Here is a 16,467-nt window from a genome sequence, read left to right as displayed (position 1 = left end):
TAAGTAATGTTTATATATATGTATATATAAGTAATGTTTATATATATGTATATATAAGTAATGTTTATATATATGTATATATAAGTAATGTTTATATATATATGTATATATATATAAGTAATGTTTATATATATGTATATATAAGTAATGTTTATATATATGTATATATAAGTAATGTTTATATATATGTATATATAAGTAATGTTTATATATGTATATATATAAGTAATGTTTATATATATGTATATATATAAGTAATGTTTATATATATGTATATATATATAAGTAATATTTATATATATGTATATATATATAAGTAATGTTTATATATATGTATATATAAAAGTAATGTTTATATATATGTATATATATAAGTAATGTTTATATATATGTATATATATAAGTAATGTTTATATATATGTATATATATAAGTAATGTTTATATATATGTATATATATAAGTAATGTTTATATATATGTATATCTATAAGTAATGTTTATATATATGTATATATATAAGTAATGTTTATATATATGTATATATATAAGTAATGTTTATATATATGTATATATATAAGTAATGTTTATATATATGTATATATATAAGTAATGTTTATATATATGTATATATATAAGTAATGTTTATATATATGTATATATATAAGTAATGTTTATGTATATGTATATATATATAAGTAATCTTTATATATATGTATATATATAAGTAATGTTTATATATATGTATATATAAGTAATGTTTATATATGTATATATATAAGTAATGTTTATATATATGTATATATAAGTAATGTTTATATATATGTATATATATATAAGTAATCTTTATATATATGTATATATATAAGTAATGTTTATATATATGTATATATATAAGTAATGTTTATATATATGTATATATAAGTAATGTTTATATATATGTATATATAAGTAATGTTTATATATATGTATATATAAGTAATGTTTATATATATGTATATATAAGTAATGTTTATATATATGTATATATAAGTAATGTTTATATATATGTATATATAAGTAATGTTTATATATATGTATATATATAAGTAATGTTTATATATATGTATATATTAGTAATGTTTATATATATGTATATATATAAGTAATGTTTATATATATGTATATATATAAGTAATGTTTATATATATGTATATATATAAGTAATGTTTATATATATGTATATAAGTAATGTTTATATATATGTATATAAGTAATGTTTATATATATGTATATAAGTAATGTTTATATATATGTATATATATAATGTTTATATATATGTATATATAAGTAATGTTTATATATATGTATATATATATAAAAGTAATGTTTATATATATGTATATATATATAAAAGTAATGTTTATATATATGTATATATATATAAAAGTAATGTTTATATATATGTATATATATATATAAAAGTAATGTTTATATATATGTATATATATATAAAAGTAATGTTTATATATATGTATATATATATATAAAAGTAATGTTTATATATATGTCTATATATATAAAAGTAATGTTTATATATGTCTATATATATAAAAGTAATGTTTATATATATGTCTATATATATAAAAGTAATGTTTATATATATGTCTATATATATAAAAGTAATGTTTATATATATGTATATATATATAAAAGTAATGTTTATATATATGTATATATATATAAAAGTAATGTTTATATATATGTATATATATATAAAAGTAATGTTTATATATATGTATATATATATAAAAGTAATGTTTATATATATGTATATATATATAAAAGTAATGTTTATATATATGTATATATATATAAAAGTAATGTTTATATATATGTATATATATATAAAAGTAATGTTTATATATGTATATATATAAAAGTAATGTTTATATATATATGTATATATATAAAAGTAATGTTTATATATATATGTATATATACATAAAAGTAATGTTTATATATATATGTATATATATATATAAAAGTAATGTTTATATATATATGTATATATATATAAAAGTAACGTTTATATATATGTATATATATAAAAGTAACGTTTATATATATGTATATATATAAAAGTAACGTTTATATATATGTATATATATAAAAGTAACGTTTATATATATGTATATATATAAAAGTAATGTTTATATATATGTATATATATAAGTAATGTTTATATATATGTATATATAAGTAATGTTTATATATGTATATATATAAGTAATGTTTATATATATGTATATATAAGTAATGTTTATATATATGTATATATATATAAGTAATCTTTATATATATGTATATATATAAGTAATGTTTATATATATGTATATATATAAGTAATGTTTATATATATGTATATATATAAGTAATGTTTATATATGTATATATATAAGTAATGTTTATATATATGTATATATAAGTAATGTTTATATATATGTATATATAAGTAATGTTTATATATATGTATATATAAGTAATGTTTATATATATGTATATATAAGTAATGTTTATATATATGTATATATAAGTAATGTTTATATATATGTATATATAAGTAATGTTTATATATATGTATATATAAGTAATGTTTATATATATGTATATATATAAGTAATGTTTATATATATGTATATATTAGTAATGTTTATATATATGTATATATATAAGTAATGTTTATATATATGTATATATATAAGTAATGTTTATATATATGTATATATATAAGTAATGTTTATATATATGTATATATATAAGTAATGTTTATATATATGTATATAAGTAATGTTTATATATATGTATATAAGTAATGTTTATATATATGTATATAAGTAATGTTTATATATATGTATATAAGTAATGTTTATATATATGTATATAAGTAATGTTTATATATATGTATATATATAATGTTTATATATATGTATATATAAGTAATGTTTATATATATGTATATATATATAAAAGTAATGTTGATATATATGTATATATATATAAAAGTAATGTTTATATATATGTATATATATATAAAAGTAATGTTTATATATATGTATATATATATATAAAAGTAATGTTTATATATATGTATATATATATAAAAGTAATGTTTATATATATGTATATATATATATAAAAGTAATGTTTATATATATGTCTATATATATAAAAGTAATGTTTATATATATGTCTATATATATAAAAGTAATGTTTATATATATGTCTATATATATAAAAGTAATGTTTATATATATGTATATATATATAAAAGTAATGTTTATATATATGTATATATATATAAAAGTAATGTTTATATATATGTATATATATATAAAAGTAATGTTTATATATATGTATATATATATAAAAGTAATGTTTATATATATGTATATATATATAAAAGTAATGTTTATATATGTATATATATAAAAGTAATGTTTATATATATATGTATATATATAAAAGTAATGTTTATATATATATGTATATATACATAAAAGTAATGTTTATATATATATGTATATATATATATAAAAGTAATGTTTATATATATATGTATATATATATAAAAGTAACGTTTATATATATGTATATATATAAAAGTAACGTTTATATATATGTATATATATAAAAGTAATGTTTATATATATGTATATATATAAAAGTAATGTTTATATATATGTATATATATAAAAGTAATGTTTATATATATGTATATATATAAAAGTAATGTTTATATATATGTATATATATAAAAGTAATGTTTATATATATGTATATATATAAAAGTAATGTTTATATATATGTATATATATAAAAGTAATGTTTATATATATGTATATATATAATATGTTTATATATATAAAATATGTTTATATATATGTATATATATAAAAGTAATATGTTTATATATATGTATATATATAAAAGTAATATGTGTATATATATGTATATATATAAAAGTAATAAGTTTATATATATGAATATACATAAAAGTAATATGTGTATATATATGTATATATATAAAAGTAATATGTTTATATATATGAATATACATAAAAGTAATATGTTTATATATATGTATATATAAAAGTAATATGTGTATATATATGTATATATATAAAAGTAATATGTTTATATATATGCATATATATAAAAGTAATATGTTTATATATATGCATATATATAAAAGTAATATGTTTATATATATGCATATATATAAAAGTAATATGTTTATATATATGCATATATATAAAAGTAATATGTTTATATATATGCATATATATAAAAGTAATATGTTTATATATATGCATATATATAAAAGTAATATGTTTATATATATGCATATATATAAAAGTAATATGTTTATATATATGCATATATATAAAAGTAATATGTTTATATATATGCATATATATAAAAGTAATATGTTTATATATATGCATATATATAAAAGTAATATGTTTATATATGTGCATATATATAAAAGTAATATGTTTATATATGTGCATATATATAAAAGTAATATGTTTATATATGTGCATATATATAAAAGTAATATGTTTATATATGTGCATATATATAAAAGTAATATGTTTATATATGTGCATATATATAAAAGTAATATGTTTATATATGTGCATATATATAAAAGTAATGTTTATATATGTGCATATATATAAAAGTAATATGTTTATATATGTGCATATATATAAAAGTAATATGTTTATATATATGCATATATATAAAAGTAATATGTTTATATATATGTATATATATAAAAGTAATATGTTTATATATATGTATATATATAAAAGTAATATGTTTATATATATGTATATATATAAAAGTTATATGTTTATATATATGTATATATATAAAAGTAATATGTTTATATATATGTATATATATAAAAGTAATATGTTTATATATATGTATATATATAAAAGTAATATGTTTATATATATGTATATATATAAAAGTAATATGTTTATATATATGTATATATATAAAAGTAATATGTTTATATATATGTATATATATAAAAGTAATATGTTTATATGTATATATGTGTGTGTGTATATATATATAAAAGTAATATGTTTATATATATATATATAAAAGTAATGTTTATATATATATGCATACATATAAAAGTAATGTTTATATGTATATATATAAAAGTAATCTGTTTATATATATATACTAGCATTTCAGCCCGGCGTTGCCCGGGTGTTTGGAGGTGTACGCTGAGCAAAACAAAAAAGAGAGTAAATTTTTTTGTAATTTGACCCCTTGTATGACCCCTTAAAATTTATAGTTTCGGGCTCAAATCACTTTATTAAATTAGATCCAGGTTCAAGGAACCTATATCTAAAATTTCAAGTGTCTAGACCCAAAATTGTCTGAGGAGTTTGGTAGAGTTCTTAACACCCAAAATTCTGGCTGACACCCGTCACATTGATTTTCCCAAATCTCAGTACCCGGTATTTCAAATTTCGAGTCTATAGAATAAAAATTGACAGAGTTATTGCGTAGGTAAATGTACACAGACAGACAGACACGTTCACTTTTATAGATATACTAGCAGGGGTGCCCGGCGTTCTCGGGTGTTTGGAGGTGTATGCTGTGCAAAAAAGCAAAAAAACAAAAAGAAAATGGTTAATTTTTTAAAATTTTGACCCCTATTATGACCCCTTAAAATTTATTTTTTCGGGCTCAAATCACTTTATTAAGTTTGATCCAGGTTCAAGGAACCTATATCTAAAATTTCAAGTGTCTAGACCCAAAATTTTCGGAGGAGTTTGGTATAGTTCTTAAAGGTCAAATCGTTGAAATTTTACCCCTTAACAGCCAAATTTCTGGCTGACACCCGTCACATTGATTTTCCCAAATCTCAGTACCCGGTATTTCAAATTTCGAGTCTATAGACGAAAAATTGACAGAGTTATTGCGTAGGGAAATGTACACAGACAGACGGACACACAGACAGACAGACAGACACGTTCACTTTTATAGATATATAGATAGATAGATAGACAGATGAAACAAAAATATATACGTATACATAAATATATATGGAAACGATTTTGTGTTCATTGTAAGCTTTTTACGCAAATATTTCGCAAGTATAAATCATGTAGAATATCTGCATGAATATAATTACCCGTAATAGTTAACTAAATGTGATCACCCTATAAGAAAAGTGAAAAAACTAATAGGGAATTAATTAAAAATGAATGTTTAAAAGAATATGCAAATTAGTTAGATCTTTTGCTAATGAATGCAATTCGATAACTCATATATAACAAAATTGTATTTTCTTTTTAAATAAATAGAAAAATAGGGTTTTTAATATGAATATCACAACACACCAAAGGAATACGGAATTATAGGTATATAGATGTATATATATAAAAGTAATATGTTTATAAATATATAAAATATGTTTATATATATATGTAAATATATACAAAAGTAATATGTTTATATATATAAAAGTAATATGTTTATATATATGTATATATATAAAAGTAATATGTTTATATATATGTATATATATAAAAGTAATATGTTTATATATATATGTATATATATGAAAGTAATGTTTATATACATATATATGTATATATAAAAGTAATATATGTATATATATAAAAGTAATATATGTATATATATAAAAGTAATATGTTTATATGTATATATATAAAAGTAATATGTTTATATATATGTATATATAAAAGTAACATTTATGTATATATATATAAAATATGTTTATATGTATATATATATAAAATATGTTTATATGTATATATATATGAAATATGTTTGTATGTATATATAAAAGTAATATATTTATATGTATATATAAAAGTAATATGTTTATATGTATATATAAAAGTAATATGTTTATATGTATATATAAAAGTAATATGTTTATATGTATATATAAAAGTAATATGTTTATATGTATATATAAAAGTAATATGTTTATATGTATATATATAACAGTAATATGTTTATATGTATATATATATAAAAGTAATATGTTAATATGTATATATATTAAAGTAATATGTTTATATGTATATATATTAAAGTAACATGTTTATATGTATATATATTAAAGTAACATGTTTATATGTATATATATAAAAGTAATATGTTTATATATATGTATATATATAAGTATTATGTTTATGTATATGTATATATATAAAAGTAATATGTTTATATATATATGTATATATATAAAAGTAATATGTTTATATATATGTATATATATATAAAAGTACTATGTTTATATATATGTATATATATAAAAGTAATATGTTTATATATGTGTATATATATAAAACTTTATATGCATATACATATAAAAGTACTATGTTCATATGCATACATATATAAAAGTAATATGTTTATATGTATATATATAAAAGTAATGTTTATATTTATATGTATAAAACTACTATGTTTATATATGTGTATATATATAAGTACTATGTTTATATGTGTATATATAATGTTTATATATATGTATATGTATAAAAGTAATGTTTATGTATATGTATAAAAGTAATGTTTATATATATGTATATACAGAAAAGTAATGTTTATATATATGTATATATAGAAAAGTAATGTTTATATATATGTATATATAGAAAAGTAATGTTTATATATATGTATATATAGAAAAGTAATGTTTATATATATGTATATATAGAAAAGTAATGTTTATATATATGTATATATATAAAAGTAATGTTTGTATATATGTGTATCTATAAAAGTAATGTTATATATATGTGTATCTATAAAAGTAATGTTTATATATATGTATATATATAAATAAATGTTCATATATATGAATATATATAAAAGTAATGTTTGTATATATGTATGTATATAAAAGTAATGTTTGTATATATGTATGTATATAAAAGGAATGTTTATATATATATACATATATAAAATAATGTTCATATATATATATGTATATATAAAATAATGTTCATATATATATATGTATATATAAAATAATGTTCATATATATAGGTATATATAAAAGTAATGTTTATATATATGTATATATATAAAATTAATGTTTGTATATATGTATATATATAATTAATGTTTATATATATATGTATATATATAAAAGTAATGTTTATATATATGTATATATATAAAAGTAATGTTTATATATATATGTATATATATATAAAAGTAATGTTTATATATATATGTATATATATATAAAAGTAATGTTTATATATATATGTATACATAAAAGTAATGTTTATATATATGTGTGTATATAAAAGTAATGTTTATATATATATCTATATATATAAAAGTAATGTTTTATACATATATATGTGTATACATAAAGGTAATGTTTATATATTTGTATATTTTTATAAATGTAATGTTTATATACATGTGTATATATAAGAAAAGTAATGTTTATATACATGTATATATATATATAAAAGTAATGTTTATATATATGTATACATATAAAAGTAATGTTTATATATATTTATATATGTATACATATAAAAGTAATGTTTATATATATGCATGCATATAAAAGTAATGTTTATATATATGCATACATATAAAAGTAATGTTTATATATATGCATACATATAAAAGTAATGTTTATATATATGTATACATATAAAAGTAATGTTTATATATATGTATACATATAAAAGTAATGTTTATATATGTATACATATAAAAGTAATGTTTATATATATGTATACATAAAAAAGTAATGTTTATATATACATATAAAGGTAATGTTTATATATATGTATACATATAAAGGTAATGTTTATATATATGTATACATATAAAGGTAATGTTTATATATATGTATACATATAAAGGTAATGTTTATATATATGTATACATATAAAAGTAATGTTTATATATGTATATATAGAATGTTTATATATGTATATATATAAAAGTTAAATTTTTATATATATAAGTAATATGTTTATATATATATATATATATATATATATAAAAGTAATGTTTATATATATATATATATATATAAAAGTAATGTTTATATATATATAAAAGTAATGTTTATATATATCTATATATTTATATAAAAGTAATATGTTCATATATATATGTATATATATAAAAGTAATATGTTTATATACGTATATATATAAAAGAAATATGTTTATATATATATATGTATATATAAAACAAATGATTATATATATATAAGAGTAATATATTTATATATATGTATATATTTAAAAGTAATGTTTCTATATATATTTTATATAAAAAAGTAATATTTTATATATGTATATATATAAATGTAATGTGTATATATGTATATATATAAATGTAATGTGTATATATGTATATATATAAATGTAATGTGTATATATGTATATATATAAATGTAATGTGTATATATGTATATATATAAATGTAATGTGTATATATGTATATATATTAATGTAATGTGTATGTATGTATATATATAAAAGGAATGTGTATATATTTATATATAAAAAGTAATGTGTATATATTTATATATATATAAAAGTAATGTGTATATATGTATATATATATAGGTAATGTTTATATATGTATATATATATATAAAATAAAGTATTTATATATGTTTATATATAAAGTAATGTATATATATATGTATATATATTAAATAATGTTTATATATATATAAAATATGTGTATATATATAAAATATGTGTATATATATAAAATATGTGTATATATATATAAAATATGTGTATATATATAAAATATGTGTATATATATATAAAATATGTGTATATATATAAAATACGTTTATATATGTATATATAAAATATGTTTATATATGTATATATAAAGTATGTATATATATATGTATATATAAAGTAATATTTATATGTATGAATATATAAAAGTAATATGTTTATATATATAAAAGTAATATGTTTATATATATAAAAGTAATGTTTTTAAGTAATATGTATGTATATATGTATATATAAAAGTTATGTATATATATAAAAGTTATGTATATATATAAAAGTTATGTATGTATATATATATATAAAAGTTATGTATGTATATATATATATAAAAGTTATGTATGTATATATATATATATATAAAAGTTATGTATATATATATATATAAAAGTTATGTATGTATATATATATATATAAAAGTTATGTATGTATAGATATATAAAAGTAATATTATGTATGTATATATATATAAAAGGAATATTATGTATGTATATATATATAAAAGTAATGTTATGTATGTATATATATATATAAAAGTAATGTTATGTATGTATATATATATATAAAAGTAATGTTATGTATGTATATATATATATAAAAGTAATGTTATGTATGTATATATATAAAAGTAATGTTATGTATATATATATATAAAAGTAATGTTATGTATGTATATATATAAAAGTAATGTTATGTATGTATATATATAAAAGTAATGTTATGTATGTATATATATAAAAGTAATGTTATGTATGTGTATATATAAAAGTAATGTTATGTATGTATATATATAAAAGTAATATGTTATATATGTATATATATGTAAAAGTAATATGTTATGTATGTATATATATGTATATATATAAAAGTAATATGTAATGTATGTATATATATATATGTATATATATAAAAGTAATACGTTATGTATGTATATATATGTATATATATAAAAGTAATATGTTATGTATATGTATGTATATATATATAAGTAATATTTTATGTATGTATATATATATAAAATTAATATGTGTATATATATAAAAGTAGTATGTTATGTATGTATATATAAAAGTAATATTATGTATATATATAAAAGTAATATGTTATGTATATATATATGAAAGTAATATGTTATGTATATAGATAAATATAAAAGTAATATGTTATGTGTGTATATATATATATATATAAAAGTAATATGTTATATATATATAAAAGTAATATGTTATATATATATAAAAGTAATATGTTATGTATATATATATAAAAGTAATGTTATGTATATATATATATAAAAGTAATGTTATGTATATATATATATAAAAGTAATGTTATGTATATATATATAAAAGTAATGTTATGTATATATATATAAAAGTAATGTTATGTATATATATATAAAAGTAATGTTATGCATATGTATATAAAAGTAATGTTATGTATATATATATATATATATATATATATATATATATATATATATAAAAGTAATGTTATGTATATATATATATAAAAGTAATGTTATGTATATATATATATAAAAGTAATGTTATGTATATATATATAAAAGTAATGTTATGTATATATATATGTAAAAGTAATGTTATGTGTATATATATATAAAAGTAATGTTATGTATATATATATATATAAAAGTAATATGTTATGTATATATGTAAAAGTTATGTTATGTATGTATATAAAAGTGATATGTTATGTTTATATATAAGTGATATGGTATGTATATATATGAAACTAATATGTTATGTTTATATATAAAAGTGATATGTTATGTGTATATATAAAAGTGATATGTTATGTGTATATATAAAAGTGATATGTTATGTATATATATATAAAATAAATGTTATGTATGTATATATATATATATATATAAGTTATATTTTATGTATAGATATATAAACGTAATATGTTTTGTATGTATATATATATGTGTATATAAACGTATTATTTTATATGTATGTTTAAATGATAAAAACGGTGTAAAAACCTAAATAGTTGGTATTTGTTGTCAAGTGTATAGGTTTTTCACCTCTTTTTTATCCTATCAGATTTTTAACTTATTTTAATCACACACAAACACCCATATATATATATATATATATATATATATATATATATATATATATATATATATATATATATGCCTTCAATGAGCAGCATATACATACATCACTGGGTATACAGGAGTTTGTCTCTCATTTGTTTGGTACAGGACTTTCATGTAAAAGTTTGTGTTGTAAGCATGTTGTATCTTGAATATTATGATTTGTTACAGGATATATTCTTAGGAATATTTTACTTCTTACATCTGATAAATTTTGGACTATATAAAACTTTGATGAATAGAAATTATAATTATTTTTAATAAAAATACTTGTATCTTTGTTTCTTCCATAACTGAAAAAATTAAATACTTTTTCCATCGGTTAAACATCTTTTTAATGCATATTTTCTTTGATTCTTGTCACAGATGATCAACTTTTCAGCGATGAATAATAAAGGTGTGGATTAGCTTGTTAAAGATGAAGTTTCTGCAATCAAAATAATTCAAAGCTGAAAACAAACATTTAAACTTGGATGCACATCTATCGACTTAAATGTGAATTCTTATATAATAATGATGCAGAAGAGAAACAATGTTCTTAATGTGAAACATATGTATATCTATACATGTGTGTCTTCATTTACAAAACTGAACAACTTATAATTAACATCTGATAACATACAACATGACAAGTCTAAACCTTACCCTTATCCCAGGAAGATTTCCCAAAGTTCTCTGAGAGTTAACTGAACTAAAACCAAATAAGAGAAACATTCTTTGTAAACTGTTAGGATATATTTTCCATTCAATTTTACAATTAACTTGAACACATATTTGATAGAAACTTATGATATTAAAGTTATGTGAAAGAATATATCTTAATTTGTAAGAAATATTTTTATGCTCATATTCTTTTCATGTTTAATTCTTTTGGATTATACAAGTGACTGAGCCAGATTTGTGACTATACTCCCAACTTGTTAGGTCTGTACATGTCCTACCTCTATTGCCACAGGACTTATAGAGAAGAGATATCTGTACAAAACTATATCATTGATAAATACTTACACTACACATATACACATCCTAACTTATCACTGGAGAAGAGATATCCATACAAACTGCATCATTAATAAATACTTACACTAGACATATATCTCCATAATACATTTATACATAATACATACATTCACCTATTCCTCTTTCCTCTATAAAAGAATGAAATGTACTTTAGCTACTAATGATATACAGCAATGAAATAATTGATTAATAATAAATAAATTATTGATTAAGTTTGCTTGATTGCAAAAGATAATGCAGATATACACTGCAGCAATCAAATATAAACAATAATCATAAATTTGTACTTGCATACAATTTTCTTCTGACATGGAAATGCCTGTAGAAACCAAACCATTTTGCTGCGAAGTATGTGGATCGAGATTTTCCAAACAAATGCAATTAAAGTTGCATGTGCGAACACATACTGGAGAGAAACCATACAAGTGTGACGTTTGTGCTGCTGCCTTTTCACAAAAACATAACATGAAAGTGCATCGACGAACACACACTGGAGAGAAACCATATCAATGTGACATGTGTGAAGCACGTTTTTCTAAGAAATATCATTTAATAATTCACACACGAACACACACAGGTGAGCAACCATATTCTTGCGAGATATGCGCATCAACTTTCACACAAAGTTCACAGTTAAACCGACACCGAAAAATTCATAGTGGAGAAAAACCACATGGCTGTGAATTGTGTGGGTCTGCATTTTCACAGCGTGCACACCTAAATCGACACATGCAGCTGCACTTGAAAAATAAGCCATATCACTGCCAAGTATGTGCAGCTGAATTCACAACTCGGTCTGCGCTCAGATCTCACATTATTACACATACTGGAGAGAACAACTTCTCTTGTGAGGTTTGTCCATGTACTTTTTCAAAAGAGTCCAGTCTGATTAATCATATGCAAACACACACTGGAGATAAAACATATATTTGTGGAGTATGTGCATCCTCGTTTTCAACAAAGTCATGTTTAACTACACATGAGCGAACTCATGCTGGGAAAAAAACTTATCCCTGTGATATGTGCATGGCTTCATTTTCAGATAAATCAAGTTTTGATCGCCACAAACAAACACATACTGGAGAAAAACCATATTCTTGCGATGTATGTTCATCCACATTTGCCAGAAAATCAAGTCTGATTATACATATGCGAACTCATACTGGAGAGAAACCTTATTCTTGTGAAATCTGTGGTGCAAGATTTTCTGATAAATCTTATTTGCCAAGACATAAGCGAATACACACTGGCGAGCGACCTTACTCGTGTGACATATGTTCTGTTACATTTTCAGATACATCCACATTAGCTACACATAAAAGAGCGCACACTGGTAGCAAACCATATTCCTGTGATGTTTGCAATGCTGCCTATTCAAAAAAATCAAGTTTGATTATACATAAACGAAGTCATACTGGAGAAAAGCCTTATTCTTGTGAAATATGTGGTGCTAGATTTGCCGATAAATCATATTTGCCGATTCATATGCTGAAACATACAGGAGAGAAACCACATTTTTGTGAATTCTGTGGATCGTTTTTTGCAAACAAATCAAATTTACTTAAACATAAGCGAACACACACTGGAGAAAAACCATTTTTTTGTGATATATGTACCTGCAGATTTTCCAAAAAGTCTACATTGAAAAATCATATGGATAAACACATGGGATAAGAGAGCATTCATATGCCTACTAAACACTATCTACTAATATTTAAGATCTCTCCATACAGGAGTGTGTCAGAACAACTGAGCAGGAGGAGACTTTCCATAAAAGTAAACCCTGATAAAATATTCAAAATAAGATCCATTTGTTATAGCAAAACACTAAATTATATGAGAATTGACGCATCTTCTCTAAGTGACAGTACATCAAGTAACAGCATTTAACTGGATGCACCATCAGACTAGAAGAATTCTTGTCCTGGAATTAACTCAAACCTGATAGCAGGATTTTTTCTTTTGGACATTCATGCAGACACTATTAAGTACTTTTGAAGTAAAAGTGGTAAAAGGGTATTGTTTTGTTCTCTCACGATGCCTATTCAAAATTAGGTCTTTTTTCAGAGGCTTCATAAATACCTTATTGAGCGAAGCAACAACTTTGGGGATGTGAAATTAATATGTGGGTTTCTCATATAGAGATCAAGTGGTAGCTTCAGGAAGAGTCCCCTTTTGATTTCTGATTACTTACACTGAAGTAAAATGAAAAAGGTAAAATATGAAAATATTAGATGTAAATTTTTATTCACCTATATGTTAAAGCTTTTAAAAATGTCTTATGTAATGTCCAAACTATAAATCAGAAAAGAACAACTTGGTACAAGAATACTTCCCCTACAATTAAACCCTGACCAGATATTAAAAATAACATAGTATTTGAAGATTAGTATGGCTACCTACTGGCTAATATGAAGAATGGTACATCTGTGATCCATTTGTTTGCCAGGGAAAGTTTTTTTTACATAGGCGTCACCACTTATCAAGTTATTTAGATTGTTGTGTGGTCGTTTGTTGATCTGTTGTTATGTCCTGAGGATAGCAACCATCTCCCTGGATGTTAGACACAATGCAAACGATAGGCACATCCCTTTACATCAGAGAGTTGGTATGGCATCAATTATAATCTGTTGGCAAATCTGGTCGTCATTAAGTCCTATTGCGTCATAGGCAGCACCAATTAAATGGCAGGGACTGCTTCTTTGTTGCTGAAAATTAATGTTTCTATAATATATTGAACGTTGTAAAGAATAAGTGAACAAGGCAACTTTTCATATAAAACTATAGATTCTTTTATTTTAACATTGGTGGAGTATATTTAAACTGACTTGATGCATGTCGCCAATGACCAACGCAAAAACTGCTATGCATCCGTCACAGATTCAAGCTTCGACTGTTTGAAACAATACAATTCTTTTCTTTTTGCAAGAGTGAGAAAGAGAGTGATGGAAAGATAGAGAAGGAGAGAGACATAACAGGTTCAGTGACAAGTTTTATAAGTAACTGTCAATCTGATTGCATAAGCAATCTCTAGTCACATATGTCACTTGTCAACCTGTGGAGTTAACAGGCCCATCATTTTAAAATATCTGTGTTTGCCTGCATATGTGCATCTCCCCATGTGTATAAAACAAGGCTGACACTAAGTTGATTAATGCAGAAGTTCCCATCTTCCCAAAAAATTGTGCCACATTCGTCCCTATTTTTTGTGACCTTTGCTCCAAATTGCAGTGGTCATACTCTTTTGAATGCAGAATGGTTTCTGAATAAAATTCTTTTCTCTAATTTTTTGTTCACTTTTTATTGGTTTCTTTTTTTTTATTTTGTCTGACTTTTATATTAGGAATTGTTCATTCTTGTTTTTTTTTAAAAAAAACTTAATTCTTGTCTTCTTTTAAACGGTAATTTCCCTTCCTTTTATTTGACATTTTAAGACTTATATTTTTAATTGTTTCTTTTTCTTTTTGGAAAAAC

At 19.0% G+C, this 16,467-nt stretch overlaps 1 protein-coding gene across 8 annotated transcripts in view; it reads left to right on the top strand.

Moving 5' to 3' along the window:
* Window positions 1–16,467, top strand: part of LOC145292226 (uncharacterized) — a 66,452-nt gene that overhangs the window by 11,041 nt on the left and 38,944 nt on the right. For 4 of the 8 annotated variants that reach the window (XM_080138550.1, XM_080138548.1, XM_080138551.1 and 1 more), the window contains one exon: window positions 12,340–16,278. The exons of the other annotated variants lie outside the window; for them this stretch is intronic. In XM_080138550.1, coding sequence (XP_079994676.1) covers window positions 13,303–14,667 — 1,365 coding nt within the window. In that variant the 5' untranslated portion in view covers window positions 12,340–13,302 and the 3' untranslated portion in view covers window positions 14,668–16,278. Of the gene's footprint in view, window positions 1–12,339; window positions 16,279–16,467 lie in introns of those variants that run through there. 8 annotated transcript variants of the gene reach the window in all.

Source organism: Euprymna scolopes, chromosome 13, assembly GCF_053919585.1.
Source record: "Euprymna scolopes isolate OS-2025 chromosome 13, ASM5391958v1, whole genome shotgun sequence".
NCBI lineage: Eukaryota > Metazoa > Mollusca > Cephalopoda > Sepiida > Sepiolidae > Euprymna > Euprymna scolopes.
Note: the sequence above shows the minus strand (reverse complement) of the source record. Positions and strands in the feature narration are given on the sequence as shown.